Source organism: Pipistrellus kuhlii, unplaced genomic scaffold, assembly GCF_014108245.1.
Source record: "Pipistrellus kuhlii isolate mPipKuh1 unplaced genomic scaffold, mPipKuh1.p scaffold_m20_p_13, whole genome shotgun sequence".
In the NCBI taxonomy this organism is placed as follows: Eukaryota; Metazoa; Chordata; class Mammalia; order Chiroptera; family Vespertilionidae; genus Pipistrellus; species Pipistrellus kuhlii.
In genome coordinates, this window is record NW_023425438.1 from 3,212,388 (window position 1) to 3,236,805 (window position 24,418).

Here is a 24,418-nt window from a genome sequence, read left to right on the forward strand (position 1 = left end):
GGTTGTCAAACTTTAGCGTCGTGTCAGAATCACCCAAAGGGCTTGTAGAAAAGAAAAAAAAACGAAACAAAACAACAACAACAAAAAAACCCCCTGAAATTTCAGGGCCTAGGCACCCGAGTTAGGAACTGAATTGGTTCAAGATGGGACCTGAGAATTTGCATTTCTAACAAGTTCCCAACTGATTCTGATATGGTCCCTGTAGAAGGGGCATCCTCAAAGGGCCTTTTCTGACACTGGCAGGAATACAGTAGGAAAATCTTGCACTTACTGTAAACATGGATTTCTGGCCAGGCCACCTCCCACCCCTTCCATATGACCATTAAATGCATAACCGGAGCAGAAAGTGCTCTGTACCCTGGAACAGGCTTCAGCAATGCCGGGTTACTGCACAGGAACCCATCTTCAACACTTGTGGCTTTAGCCCAATGGACTCTTATGTGATCATTCATCCATCTACTCACCCACCTGATATGTGCAGGCCCTTAGGTTCTGGGAAAGCACAGGGAACAGGGTGCTCACTTGTGTGGTGCAGAAAGTTCCACTGCCCCAGCCCCATTCTAGAATCTCCCAGCAAGAGAGGATCCTCCCAATGTGTATAGTTGAAATAAATCCCTCTAAGATTTTTATAATAAAGCTCTCCTACCCTCCTTTACACTTGTGAAGGCTACAACATGTAATGATACTCACGATACAAAGAGAAAAGGGGTAGAAAGGCAGAAGGAGTGTCGTGTGAGTGCTGAGAGTGAAGCACTGGGGTGGGGAAGAGCACTCTCCCTGAGGATTAGACGAGGCACCAGGAACAGAAACCAGGAAGGGACCAGAGCCTTTGTTTCTCCTATGTGAAGCTCCCTGTAAATTCTTAGCCTGGAACACATCTGTTTCCTGTCTCTCTCTCCAGTTTTATCTATTTTCTGCCCTTCAAAGCCCACCTCAGTTCTTTTCATTTCCTGACCACTGCCAGCCCATGCAGATATTCGCTTCAACCTCATCTGTGGCCCTCATTTGGTACTGAGAACAGCCCTCTAGTGTTGGCTGTTAGAGTTTGCACATTTGACTTCATCCATGATATTGGTAAGGTTTTAAGTTTCCTTAGGAGATTATGTCTGAGTTCTTTGGTGGATTTGACATTGGGGAATGCATAGAAAACACTAGGTACTCAGTAAGTGTCATGACTGATATATTTTGGACTGGCTTACATCAAAGTAGGAAGCAGATCAAAAGATGTATGCCAGCAGCATCTTCTTTACCTGGAGTCACAGTGGAAATGGCATAAGTGGGTGGGGTGTGATGGAATAGGAGGAACACGAGAGGGAGGGGAGGAGAGAGGAGTTGAGACCCGCTGTGTAACTGCTTTGTAGCTTAAGCATCTAATCTAATGGAATGACTAATCTGTTCAGGATGGGTTGGTCGTATGGCCATAGAATCAATAAGAACAATTCAGTTTGGAAGATTGTATAACACAGGAAAAAAAAATATATATATGTATGGCATTTGAAGTAAATAAGACCTGAATTTGGTTCTTAGTCCTACTATTTATTAGCTGCTGTTCTTGGACAAGCTACTTAATCTTTTTTTGCATCTTAGGTTCTTCATTGATTGAAAAGAAGGGTAACAATATTATATCACACACACACACACTCACACACACACACACACACGTTTGACTTGATGAGAAAATGAGGTAACATGAAAACATCCAGCTTACCATGCCTTATCATTTAGTGGATTATGGTTAATGATGTTTTTGAAAGCAAACCAATGGTAACAACAAGAGTGCAGGACACTGCACTTCATGCCACACTTGTAGCCATGGCCAAGGCTTAATATGCCATACAACCATAGGGCCAAAGCCAGAGACTTCAAAAATGTTGTCCACAGGTAATAAACCCATCAAATAAGCTTCAAAGAACCCTTCCTAGGAGGTTCTGCTTGGAGCTTGTCTTAGATGGAATATAAATAACCAGCTGATTTATTTCTGAATGACTAGTGTCAGAACTGGTATACATTCACAGGTGGAGTGACATTTTCCTTTTGCATTGATTCAAAGGCTGGTCACAGAGGCAAAGAACTAAAAAGCTCTAACTTTCCAAAGTGTACTTAACCTACTCTTTCCCCCTTTGAAGACCACCATTCTATGATGATGATTTGTAACGATTTATTCTATTTACCAACATCCAAGAATGAGCAATGCACTGTAAGACCAAGGAGGCTTCTGAGGTAGCCTCTTAAGCATTCAAGGGTTCAAATTCTAAATGTATCCTAAAGAGTCAGCATCATGATTTACACACAAAGGAAGGTGCCATGGTATTCAACAGCATTGACATCTCAAAGAGAAGTAGCTTGAAGGTGACTTGAAGGTTCACAACTGTTTTCCAAAAGAATGAAGAGAGAACCTTTCCAAAGGAACTAAGTACTGAGGTCCAATCATCTGCCATTCCTAACTAAATACCCTAGAGATCCACAAGAAGTGGCTTCTGTGATACCAGACTCACTGCTTTATTTCTCCTCCCCATCTCTAATTGTTCATTTTTTGAGTTAAGCTATACGGTACATGAGGGGAGTTGGTGCCCAATTTCTGGGCCCCTTCAATACGGAACATGCGGTCATCAAAGAAGATGTGGGGCCGAATTTTCACCAAGATGGGACCTTTGGAGGCTCCTGCAAGGAAAAGGGCTTCATCTATCTCTAGACCCCAGCGGCGAAGCAATTTCAGCACTCGGGCACCCGAACTGGCTGCGCTTCTGGCAGTAACCAGGTAGGTCCTGATAGGACAACATAACCGTTGGTCTTTGGCAAAGAACTTCTTTTGCAGTCTGCCTAATTCTTCCAGAAAGCACTTCAGGGGACCCTGTAAAAGGAACAGATGTCATAGCTGTGATCGAGTGAAGCCAATGAAGTGAATGCTGAGAAAACAGAGTCTTTTAAGAGCTTATAAAAGATATATGCAGTATCATAAGGCCCATGGCACAATGCTGAAATTCCTGGCATTTACGTGGCTATTTTGCCTCCTGAGGAACCATCCTTGGGTTCTTTGAATAAATGTAGGATGATGATATAATTTATTCTCTAAACAGATATTTTAAGAGTGAAAGAAATTTCTTTTGACAAGTTAAACCAAGGCAACAGACATAAATAAAGCTATTCTAAATAAAGCTCAGTTAATTACCAAAAGTACTACCCTCTTAATTTGCTTTTTGTGAATTGCACATTTTAACCTGTTATGCCCAGACTTTGTGATCCCCAAGCACCACCAGGGAGCCAAGTCCGATGCAATAAACAAAAGAGCCTTCTCCATGCTAGCATGGGCCCCTCCCACCCACGCCGGCAGCATGGCGGTAGAGAGAGCAAACTTCTCCCAGTCCAGGGGTTTTACTCCAGTCGGTGGTGATGTCACTGCCTCGGCTAACCCTGATTGGTTGGGTGAGGGCTAGAGATAACTCCGCCCTGTGGGGCGCAGTCAGGAGCTCATCCTCGCCCCGCCCTGCCCTCTCAAACCTTATAAGGTATACTTCTTTGTTTTGTTTCATACCTTTGTGGCATGGATCCAACCTTGTCTTATACTTTTATCTTCAATTTTTAGTTTTAACTGTAGTACTATGGGAGCATAGAATTGGATTTTGCTATTTGATCCAATTTGGAAGTCTTGATTTTTAAAACAAAAGTTGACTTTTAGGACATTTATATTTATAGGTATTACACAGCAATGGTTCTGTCTTATGACTTTTATTGTATTTTTCATGCTAAAAGATTTTAAAGGATTGTTCAACAACAAGTGTCTTGTGTGTGTGTGTGTGTGCGCGTATGTGTTCTAAGATTTAGGAAGGTTTATATTATTTCCTTTTACTGGTTACCTTTATAACTATAAATTTTTATAGTACTTCCAGTAGTCTTTTTTAAAAATCCAGGATTTATTACTTTTTACAATGAGAGATAGTGAAATTAGGCTACTTCTTTACCTTTTAGTTATCCTCTATTTCTTCTTCAGCCTTCCAATTTTAATTGTTTACATTGGTGTCATTAAATACTATTTTACTTATTTACACTTGCATCATTAAAGACTATTTTTCTGTTATTTCTTGCAATGAGAAATAATGAAATTAGAGTACTTTTACCTCTTTTATCTCTATTTCTTCTTCAGCCTTCCAATTTTAATTGTTTACATTGGTGTTATAAAGGATTCTCAGATTTCTATTTATCAGCTTTACATTTGATGCTGTGATCAGCTATTGTAGCTGAAGATATCAGCATATTTAGTCTTCCTTAGACCCTTTCCTCTGTGTTTCTCCAGCTTTCATTAGTTACATAATTTCTATATAAGGGCATGCGATATGCACTTTCTTTTCTACTCCCTAATCTTTATGATTGTTTTAGTTTGGTTCTCTGATTAAATATATCCCAAGCCCATGTGTGACTTTGTCTTTCTAGTAGTCTACAGAGTAACCAAAATGTAAATGATAAATGTAAAATCTAAAAAAAAAAAAAAAAAAAAAATGCTTTACCTACGATGGTATTTTAAGATTATCTTGTGGTAATTTTTTTTAAATTGTGTGTGTGTGTGGGTGGGTGGGTGTGTGTGGGTGTGTGTGTGTGTGTTTGTAGCTCTTCCACATTTCAATAATAGTTAATGTATAATATAAAATGGGCTCTGAATTTCAGCAAAGCCGACAAATATAAAATATCACAAGTGATTTTCCTTGCAACAGTGAGCTTTGTTAACACTGAACAACTTCCTAGCATGAGAGCAGGTCTTCCAAAGTGGCTATTTAGGAAGGGCCTATAAAGTTAAACACACACACACACACACACACACACAGTTTAACTATCACTTGCTGTAACTTAAGATTGGTTAGTAAGACCAATCTTTCAGTTTGTCTATTCATACTTTTACAAATGTAATAAATATAATAAGGTGTATCTACACTTCAAGAAGAGCTGATAAAAAGAGGCCAATTAAATTTCTAGGTAACAGTCATAGATTAAGACTGAATGATCCATTAGTTCACTTTGGAGAATATTTTGGTTCTTCAGATTTCCTTTGGTTCAAAAGCTTGGTTCATTTCAGACTGTGGCTTTAACACTCTCCCTTCAGTGTATGGACTGGTTCCAAAGAAAGTTCATGTTCAGTTTCAGATTGATTAGGTTTTCATAGTTTGCACTTATTTGAGGCTCATTCTTCGATTCTACTCAAGCTGTCAGTTGTACAGATTTTCTCAATTAAGCAATGCCCTTTATTGAGTTTGAGGTTACAGAGAGAGAGGTTCAACAAATGTTTACTGACCTACTGGAAACGACCTTACTATTTTGAGAACCTGTTATGCAGAAATGGCTTATTGGTAAGCCACAATGCCTCTGTTACTCATAATTTGATGGATGAAGTCATTATCATAAGATCATAGAAACATTTCCAAAAGGCTAGATAAAAGAATGTTTTTTTAAGAAAAGTCCAAATAGGAGTTACCAAAAGAAAGGGAGAAAATGGCAAAGGATCAGAACTGAGGAGTGGCTGCCTAAAGTCATCTGACAGCCATCACAAGGAGCAAATAGCGGTATCTATTGGAAAAGAGGGAGATCAGAGTTAATTAGAGCTCCTTGAACCCACCTGAACAATAGGCTTCGTCTCACATTGTGCTTCATGTTGAAAGAATTTCTCCAGCCCGTGCTCCTTGGTAGGATATTCCGTCTCCTCAGAGAAGAGGAGAGAGTCTCCATCAAAAGCCACACGGAGCTGCGAGTCACAGTAAGACATGTCTTTGCCTGTGTCAAACATGGTTGCAGCGGCGATCCCTGGAAGACCATGGGGACTGATTAATCCCACTCTCAGGGCCATGAGACGTAGTCTCTCCCATGAAAAAATAATAAGCCCTCCCAGACCTTGCGTTTCATCTCTAGCTCTTATTCCCTGAGGACTTGGCTCCTCTCCACAACCTACACATCTCAACACAGCAGTCCCTGCACCGCACTGGTACAAGAAATAGGAAAGTGTCAAGTGGGTGTGAGACGATCACTGAGGACGTCCACCTCCAGAAAAGCCAAAGCCCTAGAAGGCAAACTTCAGGGCTGCCACTTGCAGAAACCTCTTAACGAAGTCCAACAATAGGCATAGGACAAGCCCAATGGAACCTCTCCATGGACTACCGGGATCAAACCACGCCTCTACCTTCTTGTAGTGCTTCTTGGACTTTTTCATAGTCCGCAGACAGGTAGAAGTTGGTAAGATATGACTTCAAATAGCCGACAGGACTTTTCCCACCGGTCAGACAGAAGCGGTCAATGAGCAAGCCTGTTAAGGGGCAAGAAAGATTCTGTTATGTCCCAGACTAAAGACAAAACCGCTACTGTAAATGCAAGGGAGAGCTACCTGAGGAATGACAGAGGGCCCTCTGAGGTTTTAGAATTCCCTTCTGAGTGCCAATATGGGAAAATGAGAAGTACCCTCTTAGCACCAGTATTTTGTATAATAGTTGAGGTGTTTGATACATAACAGTATATGGGGTCCATCCACATTGACCTTGCCAATTTAGTCTCACGATAACTGGCAGGCGTTATTGCCTTCATTACAGAAAAGGACACTAAGACTAAACCACTGGTTCCTGTTGACTCTTGTCCTTCAACTGCAGTCGCCTGACTTGTTGCAAAGGCCAGTTAAGGTGTGGTTCTATTTTAAATACCCTTTCTGTCTTCAGTAACAATACAATAGTAATAAAAGGTTGTGCTTGGAATTGAACAATTTTTTTTTTCAAAACATCAACAAAAGGTTTGAAATTGTCTCTCTTTCCTGACTTGGAAGTTCAAATGGAATTAATAACAGACTGAACATTAATATACCATCAAATGTCTTTTAAATCAACAACAATTACTACAAATACTAGATGCTTGTGAGAGGTTTGTAAAATAAGCACCCAGGTACACTATGGATGAGAATATACATTGTATAAGCTATCTAAAAATAATTTGACAAAATATAAATGCACTTTTAACAGGATTATGCATTTTGACCTAGGATTGAATTTTTGGGGACTTTATTCTAAAGGCAGTGGTTGGCAAACTGCGGCTCTGTTGACTAATGAGTTTGCCGACCACTGTTGGGAATAATCTGAAACTCTGATAAAGATTTATGTAGAGATGTTTCAGTGGGATTATTTAAAAAAGCAAAACATGGTTAAATAATGTGTAAATAAAGTATAACATGCATAGACTATATGTACCCAATCAGAGTGTTTATAGATAGATGATAAACTGTGCAGCTGCATATAACAAAAAGCAGCATTTTGAGTCTGACACCCATATGGACCTAGAGAGTGGGTGGGGTCCTCCAACAGTTGAGTGCAAGTGTCTGTGGTGGTATTAACAAAATGCTCTCACTCTTTCACTTGTGCCAGCACTGGGCATCTGTGACACCACACTGCACTCTACAAGCCTTACTTATATTGATTTAATGAACAGAAATTATGTGGTGGCACTGGGGCTTTAGAAATGCTTAGAACATTGTCCCTTATTCAAAGGGACAGTTCACTGAGGAGCCAGGCTGGTAAGCAGATAATTATAAAGTAACAAGGGCCAGAGCAGAGAGGTATACAAAATGCCTTCAGCACCCGGAGAAGGCAAGTGACTAACTCTTCTCCTGAGCGACAGGTTGTTATTCCATGAACGAGGCTGCATGAGAAGATTGGGCTCAGTCAGTTAATTAGCAGATTGAATAAGTGAATCACAAAGATGATTTTGTGTGCTACTGCCTTTGTGGGCTCAGTGTGGTGAGGGATAGAGAGACATAACTCGCCTACTAAATCAACTCATAGCTGCCCTTTACTGAGTAACTAATCTACGCGCCTTCAATGCTAAACCTCTTACATATGTTATTTTCTTGTCCTTGCACTATGAAAGCTGCATTTTTGAAAGGCAAACATTTTTTAAAGTACATAGGTCAATACAATTTATAACTTTGTAATATATCTTCATTATTTATATATATGCCCAATTTCAACCAAGCGTTTAAGTATGCCACATTTACACCTTATTTTGGCTTGACATCCCCATAAAACTGATGTCACTTAGAAAATATGCTCAAGTCCCAAATAAGAAGCCAGGTAATTCCATAACAGGAAGAAGGGGGACTTCCCTCTTCAGCACATGGATGGAAAGACTCCGAAGAGACTTTTGATGTGCGGGGAGGGCAGCCAGGGAAAACCCGAGTTTAAGAGTGGAAAGGCAAGGTGCGAACCTTGAAACCTTTCCCATGGATCTGCGGTGAGCAAGGGGTTTGATCACCCAGCACAAGCCTCTGGGGTGACGGCCCCTTGAAGTCAGGTTCAGAAGGGAAGAACATAAACCAGAAATGCATCGCGGGGCCCGGGATTAAGACTTTGAAATTCACACTTGACAAGTTAAGTCCAGAGCTTTGGGCCCAGCTCCGGGCCGAAGTTAAAAATGAACATGGCCCCTCTTGTTCTGACATGGGCAAATAAACATTCCACATGCAGAAGGGGGTGTCGGTATCAAAGACACTGCGTTCATTAGGCCACAGTTAGCACAATCACGTGGCCCCTCTCTTCCCGAGCGCCGAGCCCCGCTTCCACATGGTATTTATTTTACTTACCGTAGTGATTGACGCTGTTTATAAGCCGCACTCCCACTTGGGCATGGTTATTAGTCATCAGTACAATATCAAATAATTCGTGTTCTTCAGGGTACAGATCGCGGAGTCTAGCATTGACATGCTGCAGGGCCTGTGGGTTACAAACATGAGCGTGTGTGTGTAAGAGGGCCGGGCAAGGTGAGCCCTAGGAGTCTGGAGGGAAGGGATTTCGTCAGGGTCAAAGTCAAGCTCTGAAGGCGCTTCCCTGAGAGGTAGGGCTCCCTGGAGGAGAGGTGATGTCATTCATTTCTGTACTTTATGCCCCTCACACATAGGACTTCGGTCATTGATTAGTGAGTCCGTGATAATATTTATTGAAATTGTTAACATTGGGTCTACTAGCATTGTCTCTGTTGAATAGGCAGAGAGAAGGTTAGGCTAGGCCTTGTACAACTTTATTTTTTGTTTTGTAAAGGCTGATGATTATTATATTACTTGTCAACTATAACTCACATTCAGTATCAGTTTATACCAGCACGGTGGTCAGACAATTATATAATTCCTGAAGTGATCACCCCCCCCCCCCCCACACACACACACACACAGACAATAATTCTAGTACCTACTTGGCACCATACATAGGTATTACAATTTGATTGACTACATTCCCTATGCTATACTTTATATCTCCATGAATATTTTGTAATTACCGATTCATATTTCTTAGTCCCTCCCCCTTTTTGACCCAGCCCCCCAAGGCCCCTTTCTTCTGGCAACCCTTAATTTGTTCTCTATATCTATGTGTGTGTTTCCTTTTTATTTTATTTATTTACTTTGTTCTTTAGATTGCACATGTTGGCAAAATCATAGGATTTGTCTTTCTCTGCCTGACTTGTTTCACTTAGCGTACTTTATAGTCCATCCATGCTGTTGCAAATGGTAAGATTTCATTCTTTTTTTATAGCCAAGTAATATTCCATGGGATATATGTACCACATCTTCTTTATTCCATTGACTATTTATGGGCACTTGGATGGATGATTGTTTTTTATTGTGAGAAATATAGAATGCTCCATGAATCTGCATAGTTGCCCTTGCACAGGGGCCATGCTAATGGTCTGTGTTGTTCCAGTTTTAGTGTGTGTGTTGCCAAAGACCACTATGTCCATTTCTAATCAGGAGTCTTCAGAATAGGTGTGTGGCTTCCTCCCTTGCCCCATACATACTCTCTACTTACAATGGAGATGTCGTTTGTTTCTGCCTGGTTATGATGCTACTGTGTAATATTTGTGTAAATTATATTGTATAGGGAATCACAGTGAAAGGGCTATACATGTCTGTATAAGTTTAGATAACTGTACTTCATTAAAACCATGCCCCTAAGTGTCTAGAATATTTTTATTTTTTTTAAATGTGCTAGGTTTGGGGCAAAAGCAGCAAGAATGAATTTCATCACATTTTAAGGTTTTAAGGAGATGTTTTATTCTGCTAGTGCTTGGAACTGTAAATTCATTTTTTTATTTTTTTTCTGACTACTGCTCCTTCTGAGGAGGGAACTGGTCTCATGGTTAGGACTCTGCCTAGGAAAGCACAGCCTCTCAGATCTAGGCCCAGCCCTCCCTCAGCATTCTGGGAGCCTCTGTGAAAGCAGAAACCGGATTGGGGTCAATTCCAAAGGCAAGAATGGCAAAGAGGGGTTAGGGACTGTGAGGGAACCTGGAACCTGGAGGAGGCAGATCCCCAGGGCGGGCCTGGGTCCTCCTGGTACCTTGACGAAGCGGAAGGCGGGTCCCGGCGTCAGGATGACATTCTCGTTGCAGAGCTGGTACTCCATGTACTTTTCCAGGCCCTCCTCCTCGTAGACTTTCCTGCCGTCCACCATGTTGAACAGAGCCCGGGAGGACACAGCGATGGTGAGGGCGTGCTTGGGTTTGGCCTGCAGACAGAGGGGCCGGGGACAGGGGCGGTCACACAGGCGGGAAGCGGTCAGGAATAGTACTCATCCCAGGGCAGGGTGGGAAGGACACAGATGGGCTCTTGTTTGGGGCACTGGGATGTTGGAAACAGCTAAGGCCTGGACCACCTCCCCAGCTCCACCTCCCACCCTCTACTCCCCTAACCCCCACCCCATCACCATCACCACCACCACCACCACCTCTACCATCACCACCACCATCACCACCTCCACCACCACCACCACCACCACCACCACAATCACTACCTCTACCACCACCACCACCACTACCACCACCACCACCACTACTACCACCACCACCACTACCACCACCATCACCACCACCAACACCACCACTACTACTGTCACCACCAACACCACCACCACCACCATCACCCTTCCACCTCCACCTCCCACCCTCTACTCCCCTAATCCCCACCCCATCACCACCATCACCACCACTACCATAATCATCACCACCATTATCACCACCACCACCACTACCACTATTACCACCACCACTACCATCACCACAATCACTCTACCACCACCACCACCACCACCACCACCACCACCACCACCACCACCACAATCACCACCACAATCACCACCACCACCACCACTATCACTAACACCACTACAACCACCACTAACACCACTACCACCACCACCACCACCCACAACACCACCACCATCACCCTTACACCTCCACCTCTTACCCTCCACTCCCCTAACCCCCACCCCATCACCACCATCACCACCACCACCACCACCACCAGAGACTGCAAGAGGGGCTTTGGGATGCACTTGGACTTCCCTCCAGCATGGAGAGGAGAGATGCTGGGAGGGGCATGGGCTCTGGGGCTGAGCAGAGGGGAGCCCAGGCTACCAGGCTCTGCAGGCTCTGCTCACCGGCCGGGGGCGTGAGCAGCCCGGGTTCTTCTCGTACAGTGTCCTCACTGATGACCAATAGGCCTCCTCGTCGTCGTCGTCATCATCCCGCGGCCGGGCCATGTCAGCCATGTAGTCCCGGTCCTGGGAGTTGTAGGTGTTCCGGCGCTGAGGGTAGGGCTTCCATTCCAGGGGAGGCGTGCGCGGGTAATCCCGCTGCTGTGGCTCCCGGGAGTCCCTCGGGGACTCCCTGGAGTCCCGGCCATCCCGGGCATCTCGGGCATCCCTGTCCCTGTCCCTATCCCTGTCCCTGTCCCTGTCACGTATCATGCTGTGGCTCCAGTTGTCATGGGCCTCATGCATCTTGATGCTGCGCCGGGTCAAGGGCTGAGGCTGGGGCTGAGGCTGGGGCTCCGGGGGCGTGCAAGGATTGGAGTCCACGGGCGTGAGTGGCGTGTGCGGCGTGGGTGGCGTGCGCGGTGTGGGTGGCGTGCGCAGCACCGGCGGCGTGGACGGGGTGGCGTGGTCTGATAGCTCGTGCTGGGACTCCGTCTGGCTGTGGGAGGTGGAGGAAGTCCGGGAGGTGGTGGAACTTGTGGGGGCCTGGAGCAAGAAAATGGGCATCTGAGATGCACTCTGGTCTTGGGACCCCTGTCCCCCAACCCAGCAGGAGGCAAGGAGCTGTCCCCTGGCCTCTGGTCCTTGCTTATCCTTTCATTGGCTCCTGGTTCACCTCAGTTCTTTTATTTTTATTTTTTTTAAATTTTTTTTTAACCTCTCTAGCTAGAGGCCCGGTGCACAAATTTGTTTACAAGGTGGAGCAGGGGTGGGGTGTCCCTCGGCCCATCCTGCACCCTCTTCAATCTGGGACCTCTCAAGGGATGTTCATCCCTCTCACAATCCAGGACTGCTGGCTCCCAACTGCTTGCCTGCCTGCCTCCCTGATTGCCCCTAACCACTTCTGCATGCCAGCCTGATCATTTCCTAACCACTCCCATGCCAGCCTGATTAATGTCTAACTGCTCCTGTGCCAGTCTGTTTGCCCCAACTTCCCTCCTCTGCTGGCCCAGTCACCCCTAACTGCCCTTTCCCTAACTGGGGTTGATTGCCTCCAATTGCCCTCCCTTGCAGACCTGGTCCCTCTCAACTGCCCTCCCTTGCAGGCCTGGTGCCTCCCATTTGCCCTCCCCTGCTGGCCATCTTATAGTGGCCAGTTTGTGTCCACATGGGGGCAGGATCTTTGACCACATGGGGGCAGCTGTTGTGTGTTGGAGTGATGGTCAATCTGCATATTACTCTATTTTATTAGATAGGATAGAGGCCTGGTGCATGGGTGGGGGCAGACTGGTTTGCCCTGACGAATGTCCTGGATCAGGGTGGGAGTTCCCTTGGGGCGTGGGGCAGCCTGTGCAAGGAACTTGTGGTAGTTTGCAGGTCAGCCATGCCCCCGGAAGATCCAAGCAGAGGCCCTGGTATCTGGAATTTATTTACCTTCTACAATTGAAACTTTATAGCCTGGTGCGGAGCCAAGTCTCCTGCTCAGTCTGTGGCTGCCCCCATTTCTATTTGAATTTGTTTACCTTTTATAATTGAAACTTTGTATCCTTGAGTGAAGGCCTAGGCCGGCCAGGGCAGGTGGAAAACTTGGCTTCCTCTATTGCTGGGGCAACCCTAACTGGCTCTCTCCAGCTCTGTGCTGCCACCATTTTTCTTGAGATTTATCTCTTATAATTGAAACTTTGTATTCTTGAGTGGAGGCCTAGGCTGGCCAGGGTGTGTGGAAAGCTTGGCTTTCTCTATTGCCAGGAAAACCCAAGCCTCTCAACTGCTCTCTATGGCTGGAGCCATCTTGGTTGGGGTTAATTTGCATACTAGCTCTGATTGGCTTGTGGGCATGGCTTGTGGGCATAGTAGAGTGATGGTTAATTTGCATATCACTCTTTTATTAGGTAGGATTATCTTTATTGATCTTTTTTTTGTTACCTCAGCTTCTGCTCATAGCTCATTCTTTTTTAAAATTTCTTTATTCATTAAAGTATTACATATTTGTCTTCATCCCCCATTACCTTCCCAACCCCCCCACTCATGCCCCCTCCCCCTGTTGTCTTTGGCCACTGACTAGGCTTATATGCATGCATACAAGTCCTTGGTTGATCTCTCTCCCTTACTCTCACCCTCCCCTACCTTCCCTCTGAGACACCTCAGCTCTTTTAAGTGGGGCTTTAAGGGGCTTAGACATTTCAAGGCCCCAGATATTATTAGTTTCTGTTAATAGACACAGACAGCTAGCTTTCATTGCTCCTCCTCCCCCATTTCTCTTTTCTTTTCTTATTTTTTTTTAGTAGTATCTGGGGCACAAGCTCTCTTTCTTACCCTTAGCAGATGGCACACCCTTTGCAAAGTGCTGTCATTTGACTTCTGTATGGATACCTTCCCAGTCAGAGACTTCCAGGGAAGTTTGAGTGAAGGGTCTTGCTTGCCACTGCCTCCATTTGTGACCTCCGGTTAACCCCATGAGCACCTACACCAGATGTTCCCCCAAAAGACTCTACAGAGCACCTAGGAGACATGTCTTTGCCCTGTGACTAAGGTGTGATCCCTGGAGGCTGCGAGGCTGCATAGCCCAGTGTCTCCCTTCCACTGGCATCTGCGGAACTCCGGAGAGAGTAACCTTCCTAAGTAGGAAGGAACCATTCTAGACACAGCTCTCCTTTACTAAGGTGTGCAATAGATTATCAAGCACCCATAGGTTATTTCCGTTGCTATGAATGTTTCACATATTTTGAAAGGCATTTTCGTGATTAGATTATTGAGCCAGTCTGCACAGAGCTAGATGGATTGATGGGAAGGTAAGTTTTCCCAGTGGTGGGATCTGTGCAACCCGCTCTCTGCAATCAAGAACTTAATCTCAAATTGAACTTTTTCTTCTACATAAGGGCCCAAAGCACTACACAAAGACTCATCAGCAATTTATCTTCATTGTTGACCTTTCCAACCTTCGTTCTTACTCTTGAGTACTCCACAGTTTCGTGGAAGGAAGAGAGGAAGGGGGAAACCATAAAGTTGAATCATTTCATTGTAAATGATTAAAGATGTAGCGACCTTGGATTTTAATCTAGCTCCGTTAGCATTATTAATGTGAAATCTTACGCAAGTTATTCTATGTGGTTTTTCTTTTTTCAGCTGTAAAATAAGTGTTTTGAGGGGCAGGGGAGTGTAAGTATATAGAACAGGGGCTGGCACGTAGAAAGCATCAACAAATGTTAACCATCATCATCAGAAGTATCATTACTGTTGTTACTATTATGCTGTCATGTACTCCATCCTTTCATCCCCATCTCTACCTTAAGATTGCCGCTCTTGCTTCTTTGTTCTTCTACGGATGGGACTCTGGGGGTTGTGTTCCGTGAAGTTCCAGACCACTGGTTTCGCACGACGTACCCTCGAGACTCTGTCTTCGGCAGTACTTCTTGCGATCCCTTTTGAGGAGAGAAGAGATCCAGGGGTGTAATATGCCACCAACCAACCCTCCCATGCTTACAGAATAGCCATGTCCAGCTAAACAAAGCAAACCCCACTGACAAGATCGCTGGCCACTATGACCCTTAATTCCATCTGGCCCAGTCCTCACTTCATTGAGGATCAATAAAGTGGGGATATATCTGGAAGAGCATTCAAAAGCAAGAAACAAATCTGACATCTCATCTTTTTTTTCACCTGTCACTCTTCAATGGTCTTTCGTAGAGTTGACCATTGTTTCTCCCTTTCCCCACAGTTCCCCTTAAGAATAAGCCTATGAACAGATGCTAAAAAGACATATCCCCATTTTTTTTTTTTTTACGAGACTACAAAGATGAGGGCAGCTGGTCCCTGAACAAGGCTGTAATGGGGCTCCAATGTGTAAGAGGGAATAGAGCACTCTAGCACTCCCTCTGAGCGGAACCACATGGAAGGAGACCACGGAGAGGTGAGGGGAAGAGTTTCTGTGTCCCACATCCTCCCCCTCACCCAGACTGACTGTGGCTCCCCTGCAAAATCAGTAGTTGGATCTCTGCTCACCCTGATCATGGTGACCTGCTGGCCCTGATTCGAAAACAGGCACATGTGAATATAAATTCGTAATGTGCGGCAGGGGCCAGGAAGGACTGTTCCCTCAGCTGCACTAAGGCAGTGTCTACACGACAGATGAGGACGCATGGGGCAACATCTCAGCCAGTGATTCGGATTGACTGCACGCCTCATCTGAAAGATTGGGCAGAAAATAGTCAATGCGATGGCCAGACTCCCCTGCCCTCCCTGACTTGAACAAAGACCAGTCTCCTCCCAAAGGCTCAGCAGAGGAGATGACTTTGGTTTCTACACCATATTTTCCATGGGAACATGGGGATGTGTACTGTAGGGAAGGCAGGGACCAGCTTCTCCTAGCTTTTCCTTAACCTCTCCATCAGAAGTATTGTATCCCTTAATACAAACCTCAATAGCTCAGTCTCCCAGAACTCCCTTTCCCAGAATATTTCTATTATGTTCTCTGCTTTTTTAATTCTCTCATCTACTATAAAACGGTCAACTCACCTGAGAGCTGAGGCGAACTGATTTTTCAGATTCCCGTCTTTTCTCTGTTTCTAGATTGTCTTTTGTGTATTTTGGTGTAGAATCATTCTTAATATAGAAACAAAGGATGTTTATTAATTTTAATCTCAAGGGTATTAGAAACTTGGGGCCTGGGGACAAAAGGATACATTAAAATTAACATTCATCTCTTTGCTAATATATATGAAGTTTGACATTTTTTTGCCCTGTTCTGCTAAGCATGAGTAAAAACAGTTCAAAGAACTATATAATTTTTAAAAAAATATTTTATTGAGTTTTTACAGAAAGGAAGAGAGAGAGGGATAGAAAGCTAGAAACATCAATGAGAGAGGAACATCAATCAGCTGCCTCTTGCACACCCCCTACTGGAGATGTGCCTGCAACCAAGGTATATGCCCTTGACCGAAATTGAACCTGGGACCTTTCAGTCTGCAGGCTGATGCTCCATCCATTGAGCCAAACCGGTTTTGGCAGGACTATATAATTTTTAAGGTAGAAATTAGGTGGTTTATAGGTTTGAGGCATGAGGCATATATCATTTAAAATTTGTAATACGGGCCCTAGCTGGTTTGGCTAGTGGGTAGAGTGTCAGGCTGCCGACTGAAGAGTCTCAGGTTTGATTCCAGTCAAGCACATGTGCCTGGGTTGCGGACTCCATCCACAGTAAGGGACATATAAGGAGGCAGCCAATCAATGATTTTCAGCATTGATGTTTCTAGCTCTCTCTCCCTCTCCCTTCCTCTTTGAAATCAATAAAAAAACGTTTTTAAAAATTGTAGTATGTGATATGCAGGGGAAGAATTATCCAGGGGTCAGCAACTGTTTTCACCTCCTAAAACTAGTGTATGTGCCTATCCTCCCTAAGTGCTGATTTATCAGATGGACTTATATTGTATACTTTAATCTCCTTTTCTCCCCTCTGATCATTTACTTCTGCCTCTATTTTCCCTACATGTAGTAGGGAAATAATTTGATATTTTATCTGAAATAATTCCATAATTTCAGAGAAGCCCCAGAAGTCAATGAAGGATGGATATTTAACATTCTTTGACTCTTTGGTAAGATTCTAGGATGTCTACTTCACTCACCTTCTTTTTCTGTTTCAGAGATGTTTGACTCATTTCTTTAACTATTGAAATTCTTTTGCTGTTATGCAGGTGTTCATCTCTCCAGCGCCATTTTCTGTTTCTTCTGTTGCTCAGTCCAGGCGTGCATAGAATGTCAAATTTATGACATCACATGTGACTCCATAGTAACAAACTGACTGGGAATACATGACTATTAATGTGACTTATTCATATATTTGAGTACAAACACTCATAATCATTTTCTGGGTCTTTAGGAATTGATATTTGAACACCCAAATATTTAATGTGTAGCAATATTAATTCTACGACTTTCTTTTAAAATATCTTTTAGCATTACTGTATCACTCAGCACATCAATCCCATATATGGCTGTGCAATTTCTGGTACTGTCAAAATTAATGACAAACTCATTTGTGGACCCAATCATTTATTATCGTTCATCCTGACAGAGTTTGGAGAACTTTCTGCAAATATAGAGGCGACTTTTGCCAGCTGAGAATTTGTTCTAGATATGGAGGTTAGATTTCAGTTTAGCTTTAGTGTTTGGTGTTTCTTTCACAGCAAGACCATTTTTGTTTCATAAGGTCAAAGCATTTTCCCTCTGGCTGGACAGTGTGGTAGAATAATACTTACACCGCCTGTCTTGCTGTTCATCCTATCCTTAAACATTTAAACACACATATGTCCCTTCTGTGTACACGCAGAGAAGAATATGTAAAATCCAGTCCCCAGCTTGGGTTTATAGGCTCCAATAATATTTGTCTAGTTCTGATTTTATCTTTACCCAAGTTCCATGCCAATTTGAGTTGGTCAAATCATTAGGGGTTGAGACAGATTTCTGGGGACTGTCTTCATTGGAGTTGAAGCTTAGTTTGGATATCAGGAGAGGTTTTAGATAGCCTTAATTAAAGTCCTCTGAGGGGTCTTCTAGAGAATAAAACATGCAGGTTCCAGGCTACACTGCCTGGGTTTCAATCCTTTCACGTCCCATATCACGGCGATCCTCGGCAGGTTGTTTAATTCCCATAAGTCTCAATTTCCTCAGAAGGTGGAGATAATAATGGTATCAACATCAAATGATAGCTGTGGCAGTTGAAATAGTATGAAATATTTAAGACAGTGGTTGGCATGCATAAGTTTTTAATCCATGTTAGCTATTGCTTTTTCCCCCATATTTTTGCCACAGCTCCACTGTAGAGTTCAAAGAGAAAAATCTTTAATTTAATTCCCATTGCAATCTAGGAACAGAATTTTAAAATTATTTACTATGTGTGTACTTCTATAACCAATCAAGTATCAGTTTAACTCTTTCCGTAGTGTTAGTGACAGAGCAAGAGGGCAGGCACTAGACTAGCAGTTGGGAACGAAAGCTGGTGAGCTCTGAGACTCAAGTTCTACAAATTAGTACAGGAAGACTTTACAGAGATGAGGGCTTGAGAGAGCATTTGGTTTCTGACTGGTCCTTCTAGCCTATACTCACAAACAGCTTTTGCTTTGGGTCTCTTCCTGTAATTCAGCATTTATCTAGTCAATAAGTTCCTCGAGTATTGGTCTTCTCCCATCATACATAGCCTAGAATAGAATACAAGGCTAATGACTATTTAAATTGTTTTATGTGTTGAGATATAAATATATAACTAATGATTTTATTCAAAATGATGAGTGACATTAAAGAATGATTTGTGCTTTTTTTCAGATTTTATTTGTTTTTTAAAATTATTTTCTAATTCTTTACTTTGTTATTGAGCATGGAAAACTACACATACATGCAGACCGCTTTATTGGTCAGGGTTCTCCAGAGAAACAGAACCAATAGGATATCTATCTATCAATTTACTTACCTACCTACCTACCTACCTATCTGAATATAAATATAGATATGTAGATATATAGGCATATAAAAAGAGATTTATTATGGGAATTGGTTAATGTGATTATGAAGGGTGAGAAGTCTCACAGAATGTCATCTGCAAGCTGGAGAACCAGGGAAGTTAATGGTGTAATTCAGCCTGAGTCTGAAGTGCAGAAAACCAGCTGGGATGATGGTAGAAGTCCCAGTCCAAAGGTCAAAGGCCTGAGGGGATGTTGGTTGAAGTCCTGGAGTCTGAAGGCCCATGTGCCAGGAGCTCTGATGTCTCAGGGCAGGAGGAGAAGCTGGATGTCCCATTCAAGAAGAGAGAGTTTTCCCTCCCTCCAACTTGTTTGGAGCCTCAGGAGATTGGATGATGCCTGCCCACACTGGTGAGAGCAGCCTTCTTTACTTAGTTTACTGATTCAGATGCTGATCTCTTTCAGAAGCACCCTTATAGACACACACAGGAATAAATGTTTACCAGCCATCGGGGCCTCCCTTAGTGCAGTCCAGTTGACACATAAAATCAACCATCACAGCAGGGTGCTTTTTGTTTGGCTTAGACTCTTCTCTGCATGAGTTCAACCTCAGTAATAAGCTAAGATGCAACAGAATTGTGACCTTTTCATGCAGCCTTTCCAAGTCACCAAAAATTGGTTATGATACTGAAATTATCTTTGTCGGTTCTGGTTGTGGATAATTTTTATTTATTTATTTATTTATTTATTTATTTATTTTTAATTTCTTTATTGATTAAGGTATGAGCCTAATCAGTGGTCAATCAATAGGGGGGTGGGGGTTTGAGTGGGGGGGGGTGGAGAATTGGAATGGGGGGTTGAGGATAATTTTTTTTAAAGGAACTCCTTAAAAGGCCTTTGGGAATACCACAGACCTGGGAACATCTATGTGAACACTCTCCATCCATTTTGAAAACTATTTTTGATTCTTGCCACGGTTACCCAGTCCCTTGTCCATGTGAAGAGGAATACTGTAGTTTGTGGGACATGTTGTACATGCAAACACTCTGGCCAAAAGCTGGTAAGTGGCAATTCCTTGCCCAAAATGTTGACTGGAGTCAGATGTGCGTATACCTAGGCTCTGCCCAGTGGTGTTTATGCCAGCATTCTGCTTATGTAGGTCAAGGTGGCAAAGTACAAAACCTGGGAAGGCTCTCCAGAGAGGAGAGAATGCCATTCAGAATTCACCAGTGAAGAACAGTGCAAGTTCTTATTTCTCGAGTCGGTCCATCTTGATTACCCACGTGACTCAGGTGTTACTGCGGATTCAGAGGGCCAGAGAGCTGTGTGTGTGGCCCCTGGAGTGAAAGTATTTGCTGGATTAGAAAATAAAATAAAACTAGACACTGGTGATTTAGAAAAGTATTTTTGAAAAATTTACTGGGGTGAGTCTTAAAGGTAATAAAGGCATATAAAATATAAGGCCTTAGAAATAGCAGTGCCAATTCATTTCTGTGTAGACGAGGGCTCTGAGCTTTAATTCTCCCATCTGTAAAGCAGGAATTAAATGTACTATACGTTACGCAATTTTGTTGTAAACTTGAATAAAATCATGCAATTAAAAGGACATAGCACAATTTCCAGTAAGTTTTAACAGCACAAACCTCCAAGGCAATTTTCATTCAAAAATACCTGCATGTTGCACAGGGGGAAAGGTTAGCTGGAAAATGACCAAAGGGCTTGAAAATCAGGCAGGCGCCATACAGAGGGGCGACCCCTTTCACACAAAGGCCCGTGTCACATTAGGTCTTGCTCTGTTTAAAAAAAAAAAAAATCATGAGGCATTTTTTCCACTTTTCATTCAGCTTAGCCAAAGTGGTCCATGCTCACCTCCTTTTTCCTCCATCCTGCCTTCAACACTCACTTTCCTGAGCAAAGTTAACAAATGATCCCATTCCTCCCATTAGCAACAGCCATTAGCAAGAATGTTCGACACTCACCAGCATTAACCGAGCCCTAATTAGCCCAACACTGCCCGCCACCCCCTCACAATGCACACCTTTCTTTCCCAGCGCCTGCTCCGGCTCTCCTAAAAGAAACATTTGTAGGCTCTCCTTCTCGGCCCACTCTCCCTCACATCATTAATCAGCTGGCCATGCCTCATCCAAAGGGAACAACATTATCCCGTTTCCTGTTGTATGCAGGCCAGATGCACAAGTGCTAAGTAGGACTTCCATGTGTGTCCTCCTTGTGTGCGTGTCACAGCCATGGCTGCACCTGGAGCCGTGGTGTGCTGGGGACGGCCGCCCCGGCTTTCCCAGTGCCTGTCTGTAAGCTGTCTAATCTCCACGACGTCCTGTCCTGATGATTCTGCTCGCCAGATGCAAGACTTGCGTAGAGCAAAGCAGGGCAATGCCTCCTGGCCTGGGACCTTCAGCTTGCTGTCCATCAGTTTGCTCAGATATCCCACAATCAAAGAGGGATGAAGGGGACAGAGAGACTTTATTAGGTGGCTTTAAAAGAGGGGAAAAAAATTACAAAGAAGAAAGAGAGGGTTGAATGCCTATGTATACACACGTCACGCTGCCCCTGCACTGTCACCAACTGATTTCCTGCGCACGGGTGGCAGGGACCAGGAGCTCTGGTGGGCAGCGAGCTCATGTTCTAGCAATGGGCAGCCTGTTGCTGAGCAACACCCCTGTGGTCTGCAGGCTGGGCTTTGAACGCAAGTGCTGCTGCTGCCCAGGGGTCTCTGCACGTTGCTTAACCTCACGGATCTGTAAAAGAGGAATGATAATAATCCCGACCTCACAGAGAGAGGGAAAACAAGGAACCGGGAGGCCACAGCGCAACGCCTGGCACAGAAGAGCCACTCAGGACCCATCCTCTTCCCAGGTCCCCTGCCTCCTGATTCACCTGCATAAACACAGCGCAGGGCCTCTGGGGAGGGTTTGATCTGGACCATGTGACCCCCTGGGGAGGACCTTGCCCTGAACTTCAGTGCCCCGTGAACAGCAGACCGGGAGTCTTGTCCCTCTGTTTTCTTTGGGCCTGCTTTGTATTTGGGGTCTGTGTGATTTCCTGGCAGCGGCCCCGCTGGTGGTGAGAAAATATGTGTGTTTGCTGTGTGAGGAGCAAGCAGCTTGTTTCTGGGGGTGCCCCTCCCCCAGGGCCGTTGCAGAATGTGGGTCAGCGAGGCATGTCCCTCCGTGCAGCGCCCTTCAAAGGAGAGCCCGCAGCGTAGGCCAGCTTGGATTCTGCATTTCTCATGATGCATGTGGACAAAATTGTTGTTTGTGACATCTTTCAGTTTTTGAAGTTTTGGCTTTGAGATTGATTAACTTTCCTTTCCCCCCACCCCCACCTCTCTGGTTAGTTAGTTCCCTTGGACCTCTCCACCCCCTCTTAGTTCCCACGTCTTCCTCCCCAGTAAAATAGCAGCTCGCTTCTGCTCCTGTCTTCCTGTTCTGTGAGTGGCACCACCATCTTCCTGGAAGCTCGGGTTAAATCTCCGATGTTTCATAGACCGCTGCGCCGTCTTCCCTGTCACATCACACCACTCCTCAGCATCTTTTACTTGAGTTTCTCAATATTTTCCAAATCCAATGTTGTCCTCCCATTGCATCTGCTTTCAAACATAGCCTCCAGGGGGAGATCCGGGTACTTCCCCAGCACCAAACTTCTCTCTTACTCATGCAGACAAGAACGTTTTGCAACTGCCACGCTCGTGGCAGCTCCGGCGACATTATGTACATCCTACCAAACACATTCATGACACTTGGTCGTTTATGTGTCTGTCTCTCCTGCATCCCTTGGCTATATTCTGTGCTCCTCCCTCCTTGCAGGCCTCACTAAATGCTTCTGAAGGAAAGAAGGATGGGGCGCTGACTTCTGTAATGAGTGGCTTCCCCCTTCTCTGGGATATTTGGCCAGTTCACCTCCAGATCTGACCTCACATGTGAAACCATTGAACAGAGAAGAAGGGCCAGGCACTCGTTTCTGAACCAGGAGCTGCAAGGCAACAGAGAGATTCTGTGCAAAAATATAGAGTAAGAAACTTCTAGATGTCAGATGAGTGCTTCGTGTGTTTATCTTATTTCAGCTTAGCAACACCTCATCGAGGGAGGAAATAGGAATCTCACTTTGAAGAGGCAAGTTTCATGGGAGCTAAGTAACTTTCTGGGGGCGGGGGGTGGGGGGAGAGAAGAAGAAACCAAAATCCAAACTCTAATCAGTCTGACTTCAGACTTGAACTCTTTTTGCTACGTGATTACCCAAGAGAGTTCGAAGGATAGCAGAGCTCTGTCAGATAGAAAAATCGAGAACAGAGACATTGACTCACAGGTGAAATTCTGCTGCGGTGCATCACCAAAACGTGGGAAGCTATCAATTTAGTCCAGTGGTGAATCCAAAAGGCTATTGTATTGGGGAGGAAGTGTGACAATTCTGCTGGGACAACGGGCTTTTTGAAAACATGGGTTAGTAGAGTAGATGAGATTTCAGAGACCATCAAGAGAAATGAACCCATTTTACAGATGAGGAAACCAAGGTCCAGAAAGAAGAAAGAACTTCCAGCCACCCAGCGAGTCGATGAGGCATTCAGGATGTGCTACCGGGTCTTTCTACCTCTTCCTGCTAAATCTAGCTGCTCTCTTTCATTTCATTTTCTCTCAGGTTAGTCCACCTTTCTTATTTGCTTCAACCAAATGCCTATCGGGGAATCGGCTTTGCAATAAAGCCTTACAGGGCTCTGGAGGGCCAGCGGCAAGAGATGTGTCTGAGGTTAGCAAAACACTTCTGTCTTTCTCCATCTCCCTGTGTCTCCGTCTTGCTCTCTGCTATGGACAGCCTCCTCCCCGGGTGCAGACAGAGGTCAGAACACGCCTGCACGTGAGTGTGACCTTGGTGTTCTGCACTCCTTATTGCAGCGCACATGTTCCGAGGCTCGGTGTCACACTCTGCAGCGCTCACTGATAAATAATAAGCAGAGAATGGACGGCATGACGATGAAGAGGGAGAAAATGTCCAGATGTTAGTAGCTCATAATGTTTTAATTTGGAGCAGTGCTCTCGCCCAGCGCCATCACCAGCGGTTTGTCTTCGGTTTATTTGTGTTATCACAACAGTGACGATGGAGTTAAATGCAGCCTTTGAAGAGAGGATTTTGGGTTGTTTCATTTATATTCTACTGTTCTTTCATTAAACATTTCTAAATATTCACAGGGCCCGATTCTTACAAAAATAAATCAGATAAACCCAGGGCTCCTGCCAAGTCAAATATCTACAGTTTCTGGCAATTATGTAATTTCCAGCTCCGCTGCAGTAACTATTGCTGATAAGTCAATCGTCATAAAGAGAAATGTTCCAGACCAATCTTTATTAGTGTGTCCTTCACTGATATATGCAGTCTTTTTTCTTTCCTTTCCTTTTTTTTTTTTTTTTTTTAAGCAGAGTTGTAACTTTTTTTTGTCTCTGGTGAATAGCTTCTCATCATAACAGTTTATATCTGGGT

General features: G+C 44.2%; 1 protein-coding gene and 1 non-coding gene across 2 annotated transcripts; both read right to left on the bottom strand.

The window, feature by feature from the left end:
• Positions 1-2,458: 2,458 nt before the first annotated feature.
• Positions 2,459-17,131, bottom strand: LOC118717066 (cytosolic 5'-nucleotidase 1B). The gene is made up of 11 exons (XM_036434655.2): positions 17,099-17,131; positions 15,993-16,079; positions 15,480-15,662; positions 14,757-14,899; positions 11,738-12,021; positions 11,442-11,662; positions 10,344-10,511; positions 8,597-8,726; positions 6,161-6,283; positions 5,603-5,787; positions 2,459-2,851 (listed from the first exon to the last, which is right to left on the bottom strand). The coding sequence occupies exons 1-11, from the start codon at positions 17,129-17,131 to the stop codon at positions 2,519-2,521; spliced, it is 1,890 nt and encodes a 629-aa protein (XP_036290548.1). The 3' UTR covers positions 2,459-2,518.
• LOC118717915 lies at positions 9,632-9,735 on the bottom strand. The gene has a single exon (XR_004987660.1). It is a non-coding gene; the product is annotated as a U6 spliceosomal RNA (small nuclear RNA).
• Positions 17,132-24,418: the final 7,287 nt, after the last annotated feature.